Source organism: Notamacropus eugenii, chromosome 1, assembly GCF_028372415.1.
Source record: "Notamacropus eugenii isolate mMacEug1 chromosome 1, mMacEug1.pri_v2, whole genome shotgun sequence".
NCBI classification, from domain to species: Eukaryota; Metazoa; Chordata; class Mammalia; order Diprotodontia; family Macropodidae; genus Notamacropus; species Notamacropus eugenii.
In genome coordinates, this window is record NC_092872.1 from 454521883 (window position 1) to 454540873 (window position 18991).

The 18991-nt window shown below is 37.4% G+C and overlaps 1 protein-coding gene across 1 annotated transcript in view; it reads left to right on the forward strand.

Annotated features, from left to right (window-relative positions):
• The window catches only part of RHPN2 (rhophilin Rho GTPase binding protein 2), a 71624-nt gene that overhangs the window by 19528 nt on the left and 33105 nt on the right, over positions 1-18991 (forward strand). The window contains exon 2 of the mRNA XM_072632051.1: positions 7063-7178. Coding sequence (XP_072488152.1) covers positions 7063-7178 — 116 coding nt within the window. The remainder of the gene's footprint in view (positions 1-7062; positions 7179-18991) is intronic.

The following is an 18991-nucleotide window of genomic DNA, read 5'->3' on the forward strand; positions in this document are numbered from 1 at the left end:
CGTTTACTTGACTTGTGAGCTCTTTATCAAGGTAGTTCTCTGCTTTCAATGGGGGTGGGGGGGTTATACTGTCAGCTGCTTGATCCCCCCACAATCTGTAGGCCTAGAGCTCCAGAAACAGTGGCTGAAGCTGCCCCTGCTGCTGCTGTGGCTGCTGCAGGTTCCTCTGCCCCCTTACCCCTTTGTTGCCCTGGGGCTGGGGCTGGATCTCTCCACTTTCCTGCACTGGTCCCATAGGCTTTTTCCACTGATCTTCCAATTTGTCTTTGGCATTTTGGGGTTCTGAAGTCTGGAAACCACCACAGGTGTGAGAGATTGAGTCCCCCCAAGACCTACTCAGGTCCTATCTGTGCCGGCTACTGGACTGTGCTCTGCTTTCAGCATGGTGTGATAGACTCTTCTCGGTAACCTTCCAGGCTGTCTTGGGCTGGAGATTTGCTTCATTCTGTCATTCTGTGGGATCTGCACCTCCAGAATTTGGTTAGAGCCATTTTTTACAGGTATTTGGCTGGGCTTAGCAGGAGAGCTCTAGGAAGTCTGTGCTGTTGCTCTGCCATCTTGTCTGTGCCCCACCTCCCCTCCCCCCCGAGTATTTTTTAAAAAAAATTGTTCAAGTCAATAAGCATTTATTGAATGTTTACTATGTTCCAGGCATGATGCTAAGCATTGGGAATATAGTCCCTGCCCTTGAGGAACTCACATTCTCTTTTTAAAATTTAATTAATTTATTTGTTTTCAGTTTTCAACCATCACTTCTATAAATCTTAAATTTTCTCCCCTTCTCTATCCCTGACTTCCCTGAGACAGCGTGCAATCTTATATGGGTAAAATTTTTTTTTTTTTACCAATATATGGTTCCACTAACAATATAACATTGTGTATATTTTGCCACAATTTCATCAAAATTAAATTTTTTTTGATCAGTTGAATGGGTGTGAAGGGGTATGGTACTTAAACATCATTTAAATTTTTGTTCCTTTAATTATGAAGTTGAATAGTTTTTCAAATGATCACAATTTATGTTTCTTCTTTCAAAAATTTTATATATCCTTTGACTACTTCTCCATTGGAGAACAAATATTACTCTTAAGCTCTGTATCAATTCCATACAGATTTTGGATGTTACATATTCATCAACTATGTTATTACAAAGATATTTTTTCTAATCTCTTTATCTATTTAAAAAAATTTTAGATACTGGTGTCTTTTATTTCCTCTTCAAAAGTTCTTTTTTTTTTTTTTTGATATAATGAAATCCACCTGACCTCATGGGACTCTTCTGAGGATCAAATAAAATCATATATGTAATGCATTTTGCAAATATCAGCTAGTATTACTGTTTTATCCCTGATAATTTATTTTCTTTGTATAATAAGAATTTTTTTCTTCACAGTTGGGATAAACAATCTTCACTTTTCCTCAGTTTTGACATAGTTTTATAAAATATTTTAAACATTGATGGGATTGGGCCAGTGATAGTAAATGGTTTGAGATATGGAACTAAAGCAATTTTTGGCCAAAATAGTGATTTACCTTTGACCATTTAATGAATTTGTGATTCCTTTTATGTTGGTACTTCTTCTAGTGGTACAAATCACAACAGAGTTGTACTCTTTGAATTATCCTAAAAATTGATCATATATTGTGGCCTATTTATGTTTGTCATTGTCCTTTGGGTTTTCCTCAACTTTGATTATTTGGTGAATGGTGTTGCATGACTCAAAGCCCTATACTTTTGTCATGATAAGATAGGCCTCCTCCCAATCTATATTTATGTTGGAAAATACTCATCTGTGTCCATTTTAATTTAGGATTTTAGAGGTAGATGAGACTTTGTGTCATCAGGTCCAATAGTAAGGCTAAACCTGTTTTTTAAATAGAGTGTTATAAAACCCTCAGCACAGTAAACAGGAGCTGCATGAACACAGGGTGTTGTTTTTTATCTATATATCCCTAGCAACAAGTACACTGTCTTTCTCGTAGCAGGTGCTCAATAATTTTGTTGGATATCTGAAAATGCTAGATTGGTGAATTGGTGATTTCATAGACTCTTACCATACTAGAGCTGAGAAAAGCATTAGAAAAGTTCTTTGAGGAAGCTAAAGTCCAGAGGAGCCAGATGACTTGTTTTAGCACATAAAACAGGTTGGTGGCAGAGCAAAGACTAAAACTCAGGTCTTTTGACTCTGTCTAGTGTTCTTTCCACTGCAACATATTTTTGGAGCTTATCACTTGATTAAGGCGTGGCTGTTTATTTTTAGTGTAAAATCCTTAAAGACCAGATAAAAAGGTGGTGTGGTAGAGTGGAAATAATTCTTAATTAGGCAAAATTACATAAAAAGGAATCCCAATGTACCAGGAAATGGACAAAGTATACAGGAGATCTTTTCCTTCAAAATAATTTATTTTCAGCACTGCCTAAAGAGGAAGTCATTTTACCTGCTCAGTCTCCTACTCAGGTGTGGGTGGGATTGAGGAAATGCATAGATCAGACATACAAAACCACCAGTGATAATAGGTTCAGATCCATATCCTCTTTTTGCTAGAATAAATTGAACTTTGAACGTTCAGGGAATGTCACATAAATTATACTTCCTTCTCTTCTAGAAAAGTTTGAGATGCATTTATATAAGTTTTCTTCTTAATACTTCAGTGTGGTATGCGAGGACTAGGTACTAATGGGCCAGAAGGAAAGCCACCAGTCACATAGGTCCTCCATAGAAGTCTTAGGGAAAAGCAGAGACAAAAATTGCAGAGTTAGAAGTTGTAAGAGGAATGGATCCTGATCTTCAAAAGGGAATTTTCCTTACCTCAAAGAAATTGCAGATTTATCAAAGTGTATTCATGCCTGGTGTTTCCTGTTGGTGAAAAGTGAAATGATTCTAGATAAAATTCTCCAGTCAAAGCTAAACTTAAACATTCCTGTTCTTTGGATTTTAATTTTACTCTGTGTTTTCAGGCCAATTACCTTCATGTGAAAATGGTGGACAAGTCAGAGTGGTAGTAGAACCAGGAGTTTTCTATTTATTACTGAGAGTAGTAGAACTTCTAGGAAGGTACATCCTGAAATTAGCAGTAAGAAGAAAAGTATAAATCATGTAATTTTGTGGCAAAGTGTAACAGATTCCCCTAGTAATTTTTCAGAAGATAGGAGGAAAAGGATAAGTTCAGTCTTTATATTGTTTCAGATAAGTTACAGTTAACTTTTATTTAAAAGGAACCCAATTAGATGTCAGTATTTCTTATTAGGAATCATTTAATGGTTTAAAAGATAGTGTCAGGTTTTGATGTTTTAAGCTGGAACAGGCACAATATCCAAGTAAATAATGAGAGAGGGAATCCAGAGGTGGCAAAGTGCAGTAAATTCTTATGCAGACACATCTCAGTGGAAGGGACAATATGACTCATCTCTAATACATCATTTTAGAGGCCACCAATAAAGCAGTTCTTGAGTATATCAGTGCTGCCAAGATGGCCAGTTCTTCAGTTTCCTTAGATCCTTCCTTTCTACTTCAGCCATCTATGCTTTGGATCTTACTATTACCCACAAGGGATCCACTTCCTAAATCAAAAACTTTGACATTCCTCTGTCCCTAACTATAACTGATCATCCTATCTCTTCCCATGTTTTACCCCTCCTAAACCAATTCTTCACTCTCAATTCTGTTTGTAATCCCTTCACTGCTTTTCTCAGTACTTTTCTCAGGCATTACACTGGTTTTCCTCCTTTTCCAATATTGACTCTGTTAGAGTTAACCATTCAATTCTATACTGTCATTGACTTTGAATCCCTTGCTCCCTTGTTCTATTGCTGCCCATCTTTTGCTAAACTCCAACCCTGGATTTTATCTATCATCTAAACCTTCTGTTCCTAATTACATGCCATTCAACAGAGATGAAGGAAATCACATAACCATGTTGATTGGATATACTATAAGTTCATTTTCTCTAAATTCTGGCTTTCACTGCAAGCAAGGCAATCTTTTTATTCCCCCCCCCCGGTTGATTCCATTTCACTCAATTCAGGCATCTCTATTCAGGCATCTCAAACTTCTTTCCCTCCTTATCCTCCTCAGCTTAGGATCTTGCCTATTACTTTACTTGGAGATTTTAGTTCATTTGCCATGAAATTCCTCTTCTTTACTCTTCATCTCAAAATTTTATGACATCATCATCCTCCTTTTTGCCAGTCTTTTAATGAGGTGGCCCTTTGCATTGCTAAAAACCAATCCCTCTATATTTTCTCTTGACTCCATCTCCTCTAATCTTTTCTAGCAGATTAGTCCCTTTGTAATCTTCAGCCTTTCTCTATCTGCTGGTTCTTTCTCTCTTGCTTTTAAACATGCCCAAGTATTCCCCATTCTTAAAAAACCTTAACTAGATCCAACCATCCCCTTAAGATATCATCCTATATTTCTCCTTCCTTTCTCTGCCAAGCTCTTTGAAAATAATGTCTTTGCTCGTTATCTTCACTTCATCTTCCTCCGTCCCTTGCCATTTGACTTCCTAGCTTGTCACTCAACTAAACTACTCTCTTTAAAGTTTCTAGTGGTCTTAGATCCGCTGGTCTTTTCTCAGTTGTTCTTTAGGTCCTTCATGACCTATCTGCTTCATTTGACCACTATTGACCATATCCTGGTTAATCTATTCTCTGGGATTTTGTGGTATTATTCTTTCCTGGTTCTCTGTCTTCTGAATGGTTGTTTCTCATTTTTCTTTGATGGTTCATCATTCATATGATACCTTCTAACTGTGAGTATTCCCCCAAGAAAATAGGCCTTCTTCTCTTCCCTCATGTGCTCTCTGCATGGTTTTAACAATCCTGTCTATGCAAATGACTCATATACATACATGTATATCTGTAGAATGGAATGAATTTTAAAAGTTTATTAAGTTCCTAAGTTCAAAGCACTCTGCTGACTCTGGGTATACAAGTAGGAAAGTAAGACAGTCCCTGTTCTGAAAGAGTTCACACTCTAATGTGAGAGACAATACCTAGGGAAGGTTTTAGCTCTAAGTCAGATATAAAGATCCCATAGTCCTTAGGGTACAGTGGCAAAGGAGATATTTATTCTATATAAATTTACATGTGTACTTGTCTCCCCTTTAAAATGTAAACCTCTTGAGAGTAGGGATTGTTTGATTTATTGAATTTTTATCCCCCCCCTCCTAGTAGGGTGGTTGGTATGTAGAGTTTAATAAATATATAATGATTTATTGGGCCATTTCTTCCTTTCCTAAGATTGAGAGCACATTGGCTATTTGTGGAAGGATTTGAGAGTATGTAGAGAACAGCAGAAATGATAATCATATGACCAAACTATAAAGAATGTACTCCGATTTCAGCTACTTTTACCTACCAACTCCTTCTTGGAAATAAACCGTAATTTAAAAAAATTCCACCAAATTAGATGATAATTTAATTTATTTTTTCTTTTAAAAGTTTTTTAAATTTCATTTTAAACTTAAATACAAAATGAGAAAAGAAAAAGAAAACATTTCTGTGTGCACAGAAGAACATAGAGGATTCAATATAAGACAATTAATTACCATTTCAAACTTTGCTTTTTAAAAAAAAATCTATGTAATAAATACTATATGTTGTTTTAAAACTACCCAGCTTTTCCGTGCTTCCTTCTAAGTTTTCTTTTGTTCTCTGCTGCGCATGTTTTATTTTATTTTTTTCTCTCTCCCTCCACACTTTTTTCCTAGAGAAGGCTACAATTAATATGAATATATGTGCACATACATATATATCTATGTACACATGTTTACACAAATAAATATTCAAAGTTATAATTGCTCATTGTACATTTCCCTCCATCCTATTTTTCCTCACTATCCTTCTTCCCCTATTTACCCTATCCCTCCTCATGAGTCTAATTTGCTTCTATCTTGCCCTTCCATTCCTTAATCTACTCACCCCTGTAAGAGTCCCTCCCATATCCTCTCCTTCACCCTCCTTGTCGTTGCGTTCATCTTTTGTTGCCGAAGACCATGCCATCAGACAAATGATGATGTGACATGCACTTGACTTTGTTTTGAGTGAAGGAGGGCTGTGCAGGTCACCAGCCTCACTTCTCCTCCACAGTCATCTGAATCCAGTGACCAGATATTCATCAGGATGACTGGATATGACCCAGGATGCAGTGGGAGACCTTGGGCCCTTTAGGCCAAGGTCTTTGCAGGTAGTCAGTTAGGGTGAGGCAACACCCATTCATTAAATAGGCCTGTTTAAGAAGTAGTCAGGGCATGGCCCCTTTAATGAGGCCAAGAAAAGAAAGACATCAGGCTGGCAGCTAGATGGTGCAGAGAGTAGAGCACTGGCCTCGGAGTCAGGAGAACCTGAGTTCAAATCAGACCTCAAATACTTGACTCTGACTAGCTGTGTGACCTTGGGCAAGTCATCTAACCCCAATTGCCTTGCCTTCCCCTCTCCAAAAAAAAAAAAAATTCAAGACACCTAAAATGTCAGCTTCCATGTGAAAATTTCCACCCTCCTAATTCTTAACCTATATACCCGTCTAAAGGCCCCTCCCTTATCTTATCCCCTCTCCCTCTTATTTCTTTCTAAATTTAGGAGACTTTTATATTCTTCTACATGTGCATGTTGTTCCTTCTTTAATCCATTTCCAGTGGAGTAAGGGTCCAGCCCTACAAACCCTCAATCCCATCTTTCTTCTTCTGTATCAGTCTTTCCTTTTATGCCTAATTTGAATAATTGCTTCTTTTTACCTATCCCTACCCACAGTTTCATTTTTTAGAATCTCAGCTCAGCCTCAGCCTTTCTCTCAAACTACCAAAGCAGATTATAATTTAAAAAGACATGGAATTTAAATTGACAATCACTCTGTTGATCTTCAGAATTTTGGATGTATGTGGCAATTGGTTTTGCTTTGAGACTAAATATTCCATTATTCAGTTAGAGTGAATAGTTTGTTCCATCTTAGGATTTTTAAAGCTCACAATTTAAAGTTTAATATTAGATGAAATTAGATGAAATATGATTTTTTTCTTTTTTGTTCTATTGGCCTCTGATGAACAATTTCTTATTGTTTCTAGGGTTCTAACCCCCTGGCTCAGACAGGGCGAAGCAAACTTCAGAATCAAAGGGCTGCATTAAACCAACAGATCATGAAAGCTGTTCGGATGAGAACTGGTGCGGAAAATCTTTTAAGGTACATTATTGCTTTTTCTGTTTCTAAAGCAACTGGAATTGGCTTCTCTGCCTTGAACCTTTTGTGGTCCGCTTAGTTTTGGATTTCATAAGTTGCTTTATGCTGTATGTCTTTTAAATACCTGCGGTTCATATAGATAAAGCTAGTGGTCTGAATTTACAGAATTATAAGAGACCTTTGAAACTCTTTAATCCAGCCAGGACCTTAACTTGAATCCCTTCTTCTATATACAGTACTCAACAAATGGTCATCTAGCTGCCTTTGCTTAAAGACCTATAGTGAAGGGAAACACTGAGGCAATTACTTCTTGAAACAAAGCTTTCTGGCTTTTTTTTTTTAAATAGGATTTTAGATACATTCAGAACTGGGAGGGACTTTAGGGGTCATCTAGTCTAATTTCCTCCTTTTGCAAATAAGGAAACAGGCACAAAGAGGTTAAACGAGTTTTCCGAGGTTAAACAGGCAGTAACTGGCAGAACTGGGATTTGAACTCAGATCCTTTGGCTCTAGATCTGGTATGCCAGAGGATAACTCTTAATCATTAAAAGGTTTTTCTTACATAAAGCCAAAATGTGTCTTAGGGTTTTAAATACAAAATCATATTTAACTGTTGGATTAAAGAAGGAAGAAAAACCTACCCTGGAACTCTTTAACAACTTATGTATAGATTTTGATTCAGGTAGTTATGATCAAGTTACTGGAGACCCACATGTATAAATGTATTATGTTTTTCATTATATTTGTTGTGTGAATTTCTTATTCACAACCTAAAGTTAAAATTTTGCCCAGAGAAAGGGGATCTTTAGAAATATTTTCCATTTTTGGCATTTAGGGAGGGAAGATTCCTTAATATTGCCTTTTATAGAATAAAAATTCAGAGATCAAGAATCATAATTTTGTCTCTAATAAATAACATCTAATAGTTTTATTATGTATATTTGTATGGTAAGAAAATTTTTTTTTATTAACTTATCCCTCTTCAGTCTCTCTCATTACCTGTATGCAATATGTTGCCAAGATTTGTGGATTTTATCTTTATAACATCTATTGCTTTTATCTTTATAATGTCTATTGCGTATGTCTCCTTCTCTCTTCTGACACTTCCACCATGTTGGTGCAGATGCTTGTCACCTCAACTCTAGACTATCGCCATAACTTACTAGTTGGTCAGCTTGTCATAAGTCTCTCTGCACCCTAGTCCATCTTCTGCTTGGCTGCCAAAGTATGCTTTCTAAATGCAAATCTGACCACATCACCCCCTTCCTACTCAGTAAGCTCCACTGGCTTCTATCACCTCCAGGATCAAATGTAAAATCATCTGACATTCAAAGCCCTTCATGATCTGCACTTTCTCTTTCTAGTCTTTCTTATACCTCATTACCCTTACCACCTACATCACCCCCACCCCCTTCCAGCTTTCCTTGTTATTTCTCAAACAAGACACTATCTCCTAACTCTGGGCATTTTCACTGGTTGTCCTTTATGTCTGGAATACTCTCCTCATCTCTGCCTTCTTGCCTTCCTTTAAGTCCCAGCTAAAATCCCACCTTGTACAGGTAGTCTTTTCTGATCCCCCTTCATAGCTTGCGTCTACCTAGTTGTTTGGGTGTTAAATTCTTCCATTAAATTGTGATCTCCTTGAGAGCAGGGATTGTCTTTTGCCTTTCTTTGTATCTCTAGCACTTAGAATAGTGCTGGCACATAGTAGGTACTTAATAGATGTTTATTGATTGTGACTTCTCTCCAAAACTTTTCTACAATGCCTTCATCTTCTCAGTCCCTTCCCCAGTTTTTTTTAGCTTCCTTTGTCTCTCCGTTGGGGGAAGGGGCTTTCTTTGTGCATGTACTTGTATTTCCAACACATAGAAAACATTTAATAAATGCTTGTTGACTGACTATTCCCCATACCTCTTTGAGCAAATTTAAAAAAAACTAAAAAAGAAATCCCTTACTATATCTCTTACATAGTCAGGCAAAATAAATTTGCATGTTAATCACCACTCTTTCCAAGATGAATGGAGGGTTTCAATCTTCCTTCTTTGGGACTCCTGGCTTTCATTGTTTCTAGAAAATGTGACAACTAGGAAAGACAAGTTCAGGGGGACCCCTTGACATTCCATAAATGTCTTCCTTGTTTCGTCTGAAATTGTGTTTCATAATTTCTCATGATATAATCACGTTCTATTACATTCAGGTACTATAATTTGTTCAGACTTTCCCTAGAAAGATGATACCTCCTTAGTTTCCAATTTTTGGCAACCACAAAAAGAGTTGCTATAAATATTTTTGTGTATGTAGGTCCTTTTCCTCTATTTTTTATTTCTTTGGGGTATTAGACCATAGCTTTATCATTTAAATATTCTGTTAAGTGCCTAAAATGTCCAGTATATATGAGGCATTGAAATATTATTTGAGGATTAAGCACAGGAATGAAACTGTGTGAGCATTTATTCTTGACCCTGATTTAAGAGTGGAGAATGTAGCAGTGAATCTTATCCCCAATCTTTTTCTTTTTAAATAAAAGGCTATGAGTTTTCTCCTTTTAAATAATTAAAAATGTGAATCAGTCCCCTTAGCAGTCTCCCCCTGAGGCCCCTTTTCCTGTGAGTGCTCTGCAGAACGCTGTTCTTGAGCTTCTGTTTCAGGAAGGTGGATGGTATTTACTACTCTGCATGCTTGTATTCTTTTGGAGTAGTAGGGGAAAGTATCTTATTTCTTGCTTTCCAGAAAACCCCTATGTTGTAGGAGGGGATGATGGGCTGACCCATAATGCTATGTATGAGAGGGAACTGATCTATTTCAGGATAGGCGGAGTGCCTCCTAATTAGGGGTTGTAGGTAACCTTGAAGTTGAAAGAAGTAATAGGGGTTCTTAAGATTACATGTATGTACTGACAACCAAAACAACCCTGGCAGCTAGCCATGTGACAGCTGGGCCACTTATCTAATACTCTGGTTCCTGTATATGACTGTTTTGATTAGAAAAGGAAGGTTAGTCACTAATTATTGTGAATAGAGCATTTACCAGGAAACTTAAGGAAAAAAAAAACCTGGTTCAACACAAGTATAGTCAAAGCACCTTTGAACCCACGGTTGCAGAGATAAAAATTCAGATTTTCAATGGAGCCAGTTGTGATAGAGACAGTGCCGCCTAATGGTCAGAGTGTTGCACTTGTAGTTCATTACACCTTTATTAAAATCTTGCCTCTGACACTATAAAGTGCTCATACTACCTAGATCCCCTCAGAAGTTTATTATGAAGTCCAGATGAAATCATATATATATGCATTTTACAAGACTTAAAGGACTATGCAGATGTCAGTTGTGATGATGATGGTGGTGGTGGTGATTGTGGTGGTGATGATGGTGATGATGGTGAAGGGGTTGAAGATGGCAGCAGGAAGGACAGAGGATCTTGGTTCTGTCACTTTTGTGCCTCTCTGGGCCTCAGTTTCCTCACCTGTAAAATGAGAGGGTCAGACCAGATGGACTTCTAAGTTCTCTTCCAGCTTTTAATAGATGATTATGCTTTTTATTCAGCTGTATTCAGCTTTTGGTCTGCATTTTATTTCTTTCATGGCTCACAAAGGCACCTCCTAAAATGGGCATTCCTGCTGGAAAGAGTTTGGAGTTTCTTTATCCTTTACCTGTATTGAAAATAGTCAGAAGAATGGCTGTTTTGAAATAACTCCTCTTTTTTTACATGAATGGATTTCCAGATATTTTGTTGTCATTTTTCCTTAGGGTGTTCCGTTCCATTCCATTAACTCCCCAAATAAATAACTATTCTGAACATTCAAGCAAAACTAACACCGAATCGTAAAGCTGGCCCTCTAGTTGTATTTGTCTTTTGGGGGAGGTATGTTAATAATTTTCAGCAGTGACCTAAAAGTTCAAAGTGCCACTTTCCATAGAATGCTCTCAGAGGAAAGCTGAAAGGTATTTATTAAACTAACTCTGGGAAGCCAACATTTTCTTAGCTGCAGAATAACTGAGAAGTTGTTAAAACAAATAAGGTATTTCAGTGTTTTTTGACTGTTCTGCATAATGAAGGTAAACCGGCCACCTAAAAGGGATTCTCTAGCCAGGTGCCTTTAGGATGAAGGGTAGTTTCAACCACAGACCAAACGTCTGGCTTTTCAGGTTCTCTGGCATGTCACAGGAGGCCAGTGCTGCAGGGGTGAAATACTTTCTTTTAAAATAAAGGTTATTTCTTAAGCAGATGTTGAAATTCGAAGAGCAAGAATTTCTTAAGCACTTACTACGTGCCAAGTATTGTGCTAGGTAGGCAGATACAAAAGCAAAGAATGAAACAATCCATACTCTAAAGGAACTTATGGTGTAATGGGGGAGAATATAAACACATATAGCATAGATATAAGGTGAATAAAAGTTGTTTGACCTTCATTCTCAAAGAGGACCATGACATCAGGAAGCTGATGCCATGACTTGCAAGTGAATATAAAGTAAATAAATAGAAGTTTATACAAAAGGAGTTAAATACAAGGCAGTTTGTGAGAAAAGGCACAAGCAGATGAGGGGGAGCAGGAAAGGCATCTTGGAGAAGATGGTGCTTGAACTGTCTCTTAAAGGAAGAGTTAAAAGAGGCTCTGTATGAGTTGGAAGAAAGAAGATTGCAGCCCCGGAGTGGGATAGTCAAAACAAAGGGGTGGAGATGGGGTGTGTCATGCATGAGGAGCAGATGTAGGCCAGGTTAACTGCACTGCAGAGCTCTGGAGGGAATGTAATGTCCAATGATGATGGAGAGATAGGTGGGGGCCAGTTTAGGAAGGGCTTTGAAAGCTAAACAAGACTGTTTTTATTTTATCTTAGAGGCATAGAAGACACAGGAGTTTTATTGAATAAGGGAGTAATGTGGTCAGATCTACCCTTCAAGAAAATGACTTTGGTTGCAGTGTATACAATGAACTGGAATGTTGAGGGACTTGAGACCTGGGGACTAATGAGGAAGACTGTTGCAAAGAAAAGGGGTGATTAGGGCTTGAACTAAGGAGTAGAGAGAATGGGGCCAGATTAGAGAGATTTGGAGGTAGAAATGGCAAGATTTGGCAGCACATATCCAGATGGGTGGGGTAAGGAAGAGGGAGGAGTACATGATAACGAAGTTATGAATGTGGGACACTGGAGGATGGTGGTACCTTTGCAGAAATAGGGAAGTTGGAGAAGGGGAGGCGTTTTTTGGGGGGAGAAAGATAATGAGTTGGGTTTTGGACATGTTGAGTTTGAGCTATTCTAGAGGATCTCCAGTTTGAGATGCTTAATAGGCAATTGGTGATGTGGAACTGAAGTTTGGGGGAGAGACTGGGGATATGTATGTATGCATGCATGCACATACATGTGTATGTACACAGTGTGTAGGTATACATATGCATGGAGGCATTCACATATATTTGTGGCTACAGATACAAAGAGTCATCTGCATAGTGATAATAGTTAAACCTATGGTAAGTGATGAAGGGTCTAGGACAGAACCTTGGGGAACACTCACACGTTGGTCATAATGTGGATAATGAGCTAGCAAAGGAGGTTGAGAAGGAGTTGTCATTCAGGTAGGAGGAGAACCGTAAGAAAGGAGAATCACAAAATCTCAGAGAAGAGAATGTATCCAGGAGGAGAGAGTGGTCAGCATTTATCAAAACAAGTAAATGGGTCAAGAAGGAAGATAACTATAGAAGAACCCTCAGATTTGGCAGTTTCAGTTTGGTGATGCAAACAGAAGCCAGAACAAGATCCCTAGTTTCTCTGTGCAGGACATGTCTTCTGAGAGCATGAGGGAAAAAATAGACATGCAGTTGTGCAGGCAAGGATCACAACTCTTCTACCTGAGTGCCTAGCCAAGGTTCCATTGCTTATTTCAGGAATCCTTGTATTTCTATATGTGTATGTATAGAATGTGTAGGAAGTTGTTTCTTTTGGAAGTCTATGATATGATGGTGGCCTCTAAAATTTTAAACAAATTTTGTGGTTATTCAAACATTTCAGTAGTGTGTGACCCTTTGTGACCCCATTTGGGGTTTTGTTGGCACAGATACTGGAGTCATTTGTCATTTCCTTCTCCAGCTCATTTTACAGATGAGGAAACTGAAGCAAACAGGGTTAAATTATTTGTCCAGGCCAGATTTCAACTCAGGAAGATGAATCTTCAAGACTCCTGGCCCTGTACTCTATCCACTGCACCATGTAGCTGCCTTTTTAAATGAGTTAGTATTATCAAATTAGTTTCAAACTAATGTATTATCTTAGGCAAATCACTTTTCCTCATTTGGGGAATGAGGGAATTGGACTAGATAATTCTAAGATCCTTTTCAGCTCTGTTTCTAAGCCTTTTCCACTAAAGAAATATGTAGACCACATTTAATACAGCTGCAGTAGCTTGAAAGTAATGACCCAGTTACTCCAGATCGTCAGTTCCAAAGGAGTGATGAGGACATTTCTTCCCAGTGCTGTGCATGAGTGCCTAATTGCTTTTTCTATCAGGCAGACCTAGTACTGTCTTCATTCATATCTGCAACAGAGAGAACAGGCTGAAAACAGCAGGCACATTTGCTAGGTGAAATGGGCCAAAAAATGTAGTCACATCTGACAATAAGTAACTCACTTTGACAGAGCCAAGTAAGTGAAATCAGAACCCCAGGAGAGAGCTATACCTGTCAGCAATGAATCCTTAGCAGAGTTAGAAATTGAGCCAGAAGCTACTAACTATGAGCCATCATAGTCAAAGCTCATTATTGTCATCTTGTTAATTTCAGTTTAAATAATAATGATGTGGGGATTAAAATTGTCCAGTTTGCAATAAGAGAAACTGAGGCAGAGCTCTGTGCCAACAGCACTTTATTAAAGGTCCCTTTCAATGAAACAGACTTCAGATTTTTCTCAAGATCTGAGATGCTACCTTCTTCTAGGACCTTATATTTATAGAGTTTGATTCCCAAATATGCAAAAGAGGAATGGTGAAATACAGAATCTCATTGATTGATAGACCTTGCTCTTAAGGGCAAAATAACATATCAATGGGGGAGAGGTCACAGATTGAGTGAAGCATGGGGCATCTCCACTGACTAAGTGGTCTTAAAGATTGTGTTGGACAAAACCAGAGGTTCAAAAATAGAATGCAAGACTTTTCATATAATTGAGTCACCTCCACCACACTGGGCTTGGTCACCATGACAGGGAAAAACAAGGGTGGAGGAGGGCCTTTAGCTAGGTTCCTGTACTTACGTAAGTGATCTTACAATCTGCAGCTCACAGCTCTGGAATTTATAATCCCTACCCTCATGGAATCATATCAGATTGATTGATACTGATTGGAATAGAGTAGGGGTCCAAATGAATTATATCTCACAATGATAATTGCCAGCATTTTATATGATGCTTAAAGGTTCACATAGCACTTTTACATACATTATCTCCTCTGATATTCACAAGGGCCCTGTAAGATGGTTACTGTAGGTATATATTATCTCCATTTTAAAGATGAGGAAAGTAACCTTAGAGGCCATCTGGTTTCACCCCATCATTTTATAGATAAGGAAACTGAGTCATAGGAAAGTAAAATGATTTGCCCAAGATCATATAGGTAATAAATTCAAGAGGCAGGATTCTACCCAGAGTCTTATCTGACTAATGTTTACTTTACCTCCCTGCCTAAAGAATTAAGTTGATGAATTTTATCCTAATCTCTTGGTTGAATTATCTGGTTATGTAGCTTCGTTTTGGGGTAGCTTTCTAACTTAGCACTCACAGATTTGCACATTGGGCCCCTGGATGACATCTCTCATGTTCAAAGTACTCCATGAGTCCTAATACTATAGTATTAGCTCATAATTCTATACTATCTTATACTAAATATTATTGTATAGTTCACAAGCCCCTGCCAGTATACTTCCCTTTAGTAGTCAGTCAGTAGATATAACTAGCTTAAAGCAAAGACGTACGCAAAAATGGTACAGTAAGAATGGCAGTTATAAATTTAGGGAACACAAGAAATCTATGCTTCCCACACTACAGGGCCCCAGTGTCCCTTTTCTCATACTGTCCTCATGGTGCTCCCTTGAGACACTCCCTTTAGTTTTTCTGCTGCATGGGTCACTGCTGCTCTCGCTTGGACTGCGCCTCTACATACTGACTCTTAGGTGCGAGAACTAGATCTCTCTTAAACCACAGAATCACAAGTCAGTCTGTTTGAAGCTGTTTTCTGCTCCTACTGTCTGTGTCTGTCTGTGTCTCTCTTGGATGAATATAGTCTCCTTCTATGTGAATACATCTGCTGTGGAGCCAGAGAGAAAATTTCCTTCTTTCTCTCCCTCCAACCCTCTGCCCAAAGTTCAGAGATCACACTTCGAAAAGCTGTTTCCTGACTGATGTTTCAAAAGGCCACCACGTGTGTGGCCAATCTGACCAACCAATGAACAACTTCCTTTCTAATTCAACCAGGGAAACTTTTGCCTCACTTCATAAAGTTTGGCATAGACACTCTTCTGCACTTCGTTTAACACATTGTTACCTCTTTTCCTGTGTCATCTGTCTCTTGGTGGAGGAGGTGGTGGTGCAGTAAAGAAAGTTGGTCCAATATATAATTAAATTAAGGAAGATTCTAAACTGTGGTGGTATTTTCTAGGTGAAACTATTTGAATGCTGGATTTCAAATTGTGTCTCTGGTGGGAAAATGACTTATAGAGAATAAGTAGGTCACCTTTTTTTGCATTCTTAACTTTTAGAAAACCATTTTTATTGCTAATTTTTTTGTCTCACTAAACAATTCTGAAAAACCACCCAAATTCTCCTACAAATTACGTTACTATTAAAAAAATTTCATTAACTTTCTCAATGTATAGTACTGTCTTTTGTGATATTTCAAGTAAATTAGACTCTGCAAGAAATAGATTTGTGTCTTTTACATGGAACCATTCATACAAGAGAGTGGCCTGACTAGGCTAGTTAGTAATCTGTGGGATCCCTGAACTTTTGAAATGCTAATATGGCATTCTTAAATCACAACATTATCCTTTTGGTTCTTTAAATCAGGTAATTTAATTTCTAGGTCTCTAAAGATCACATGTATACTCTAGAGGAACTACTTTTTTTTATGAAAGGTCTTAAAGGAAGTTAGTTCTTGTGTTTTCCTTAAGAAAGCTCAGGTAGCTAGAGCATACTTCAAATACAGCCAGAGGCTGTGGAGCTGATCTCCCACATGAACCAAGTTGGTTTTGCTTTATATCATGATGGTTTTTCTCTTGCCATTTAGCATCCCTAATTTCAGCCAACTATCTTGAAAATAATGTGTCTTTTGATATGCACGAATAATTTGAGAAAGTGTAGAGCACAGTAAATAGAATACTGGACTGGGAGTCAAGAAGACTTGCATTAAAATTTTTGCTTCTGATGCTTAAAGAGGGTGACCAATGGTTAAGTTGTTTACCTTCCCTAAGCTTTATTTTCTTCAAGTGTAAAATGAGAAAAATAATGTAGATCACAGGGTTTTTGTAAGAATTTAATGTAAAATATTTTGCTAGCTTTAAAATGCTTTATTTTTATTATTGTTATTGGTGCAAATTCATTTCCACTACTGGAAAAAAAAATTCAAAATGCATGCCCTAATGAGGTATGATACTTATCTTTGCTGCTGAAGTGAGCATTATTCCAATGACTGTATGGTAATTCTAGCTATAAACTCTGTAAAATAGTGATCCTGTACGTCTTACAGTTCTTGATCCATGTGAAAGTTTAAAACATATAAATAGAATGCTCATTGAAATATCAAAAATCTTAAATTCTCAAAAAGAGGATTTATGGCAGAACAGAATGGGTCATGAATGCCAATACTAATAATATTTGTCTCTTGTTTTTATGGTCTTTACTTCTGGTTTTATCAGTGTATACAGTGTAGTGCAAAGTTGATTTAAATTATTTATTAATTCCCTCTACTTTTTCTCATTGGAAAGAATTTCCATTATCAGTAGAAATTCCCTCTCCTAATGCAGATTAATTACTCATCTGTAACTTAATAAAAGTGATTATAAAAAAGAGGGAAAGACCTTAAATGTGCTCTTTTGAGGCATCATGCAGTATTGGAAGGACACTAGATGAAAATTTATGGAGCACTTCATTGGCATAGTGAATGGAATACTGGACTTGGAGTCAGTAAGACATGAATTCAAATTCTGCCTCAGATGCTTACCAGCTGTGTGAACCTGGCCAAATCTTTTAACTCCTCTCAGCCTATTTCTGCATCTGTTAAATTGGGATTATAATGGCACCAGCCTCACAGCGTTGCTGTGAGGATCAAATGGGATGATATATGTAGAATGATTTGTAAACCTTAATGCCTTATACAAATATTAGGCCACGTGTTATTATTAATTGAAAATTTCAGGGAGCTGAAAAAATTTTTTTAAATCATTTTACTTTTTCTGTCTTATTTTGATACTTCATGAATGTATGGTTCCATCATTATGGATACTCCTTCCAGCAATGCAAATTATAAACTACTCATACCTGCCTGTCCTCTTCAATTTTCCATACCTCATCCTTTAAATCTACTACAAGAGATTCACTCCATATCCTAGAGGCCTTTTCCCTTGACATTACAGGGATATCAGTGGAAGACACAGTTTATTCTTGCTCTTATCTAACATTCTTAATGCCACTTCTGTGTAATTCATTTGGAATGTGTTGCACCATTTTCAAGCATTGTCCTTTGGGTGATCTACAGCATCAGTTTTTCAGAGACAATGACACTCAATGACTTGTAGCCATACAACCTCGGTGGAAGAATATTGGTGTTAAAAAAAAGTTGTGTTTTAGAGAAAAATGTGGAATTGTTAAAAAAAAAAAAAACCACCCTAATTTCCCAGATAGAACCTTCTCCTCTTCTTGTTCAGTTGTGGGTTAGCTCATCGTTCATTGTCTTTGTCAGTAGTTTCCAGAGTGGGGAGCATGCACCTTGGGATGTGGAAGATAATCCATTGGGGTATCAAAAAAATATTAGAATTGAGAACAATTTGCTGATGACATGATGGTTTGCTTAGAAAATCCTAGGGTAGCAGCAAAGAATCTAATTTAGACAATAGCTTTGGTGATGTTATAGGCTACAAGTTAAAACCACAAAAAAAAATCAACATCTTTCTATGTAATAATAACAAAATCCAAGAGGCTAATGAATTCTCATTCAAAATAACCACAAAATATATAATGCTTCTGGGAACCAGTCTATCAGAACACACTCAATATCTGTTTGGATACAATTATAAAATGCTCCTTTCAAGAAATAAGGAACAACTGTTCATGGCTAGGTCATGCCAATTTTTGTAAAAATGACAATGCTATCAAAATTAATTTAGACATTTAATGCTATACCACTCAAACTGCCAAAGATACAGATATAAATATACAGATGCTTACAGATATGGACAAAATAATAAAATTCTTTCAGAGAAACAAAAAACTTAGAATACCAGGGGAAATAATAAAAAAAGGCAGGAATGAAGGGTAAATAAAATAACACTTTTGGACCTCATTTTGTATTTTAAAGCAGCAATCATACAAAGCATTTCATACTCACTTAAAGACAACAACGGAAAAATAGGTCAACAGAACAAAGCAAGCAAAGAAGAATCAGATATAATTGAAATTAATAACCCAGTGTTCAAAAACATAAATTACCTAGGAAAGAACAATCTACTTGTCCAGAAGAGCTGGGAAAACAGTCTGGCAGAAATTAGATTTAGACTTATGTGTTACCACATAGTTTAGAACAGGTCTGCACAATCTGTGGCTGCCCGAAATCCTTTGTCG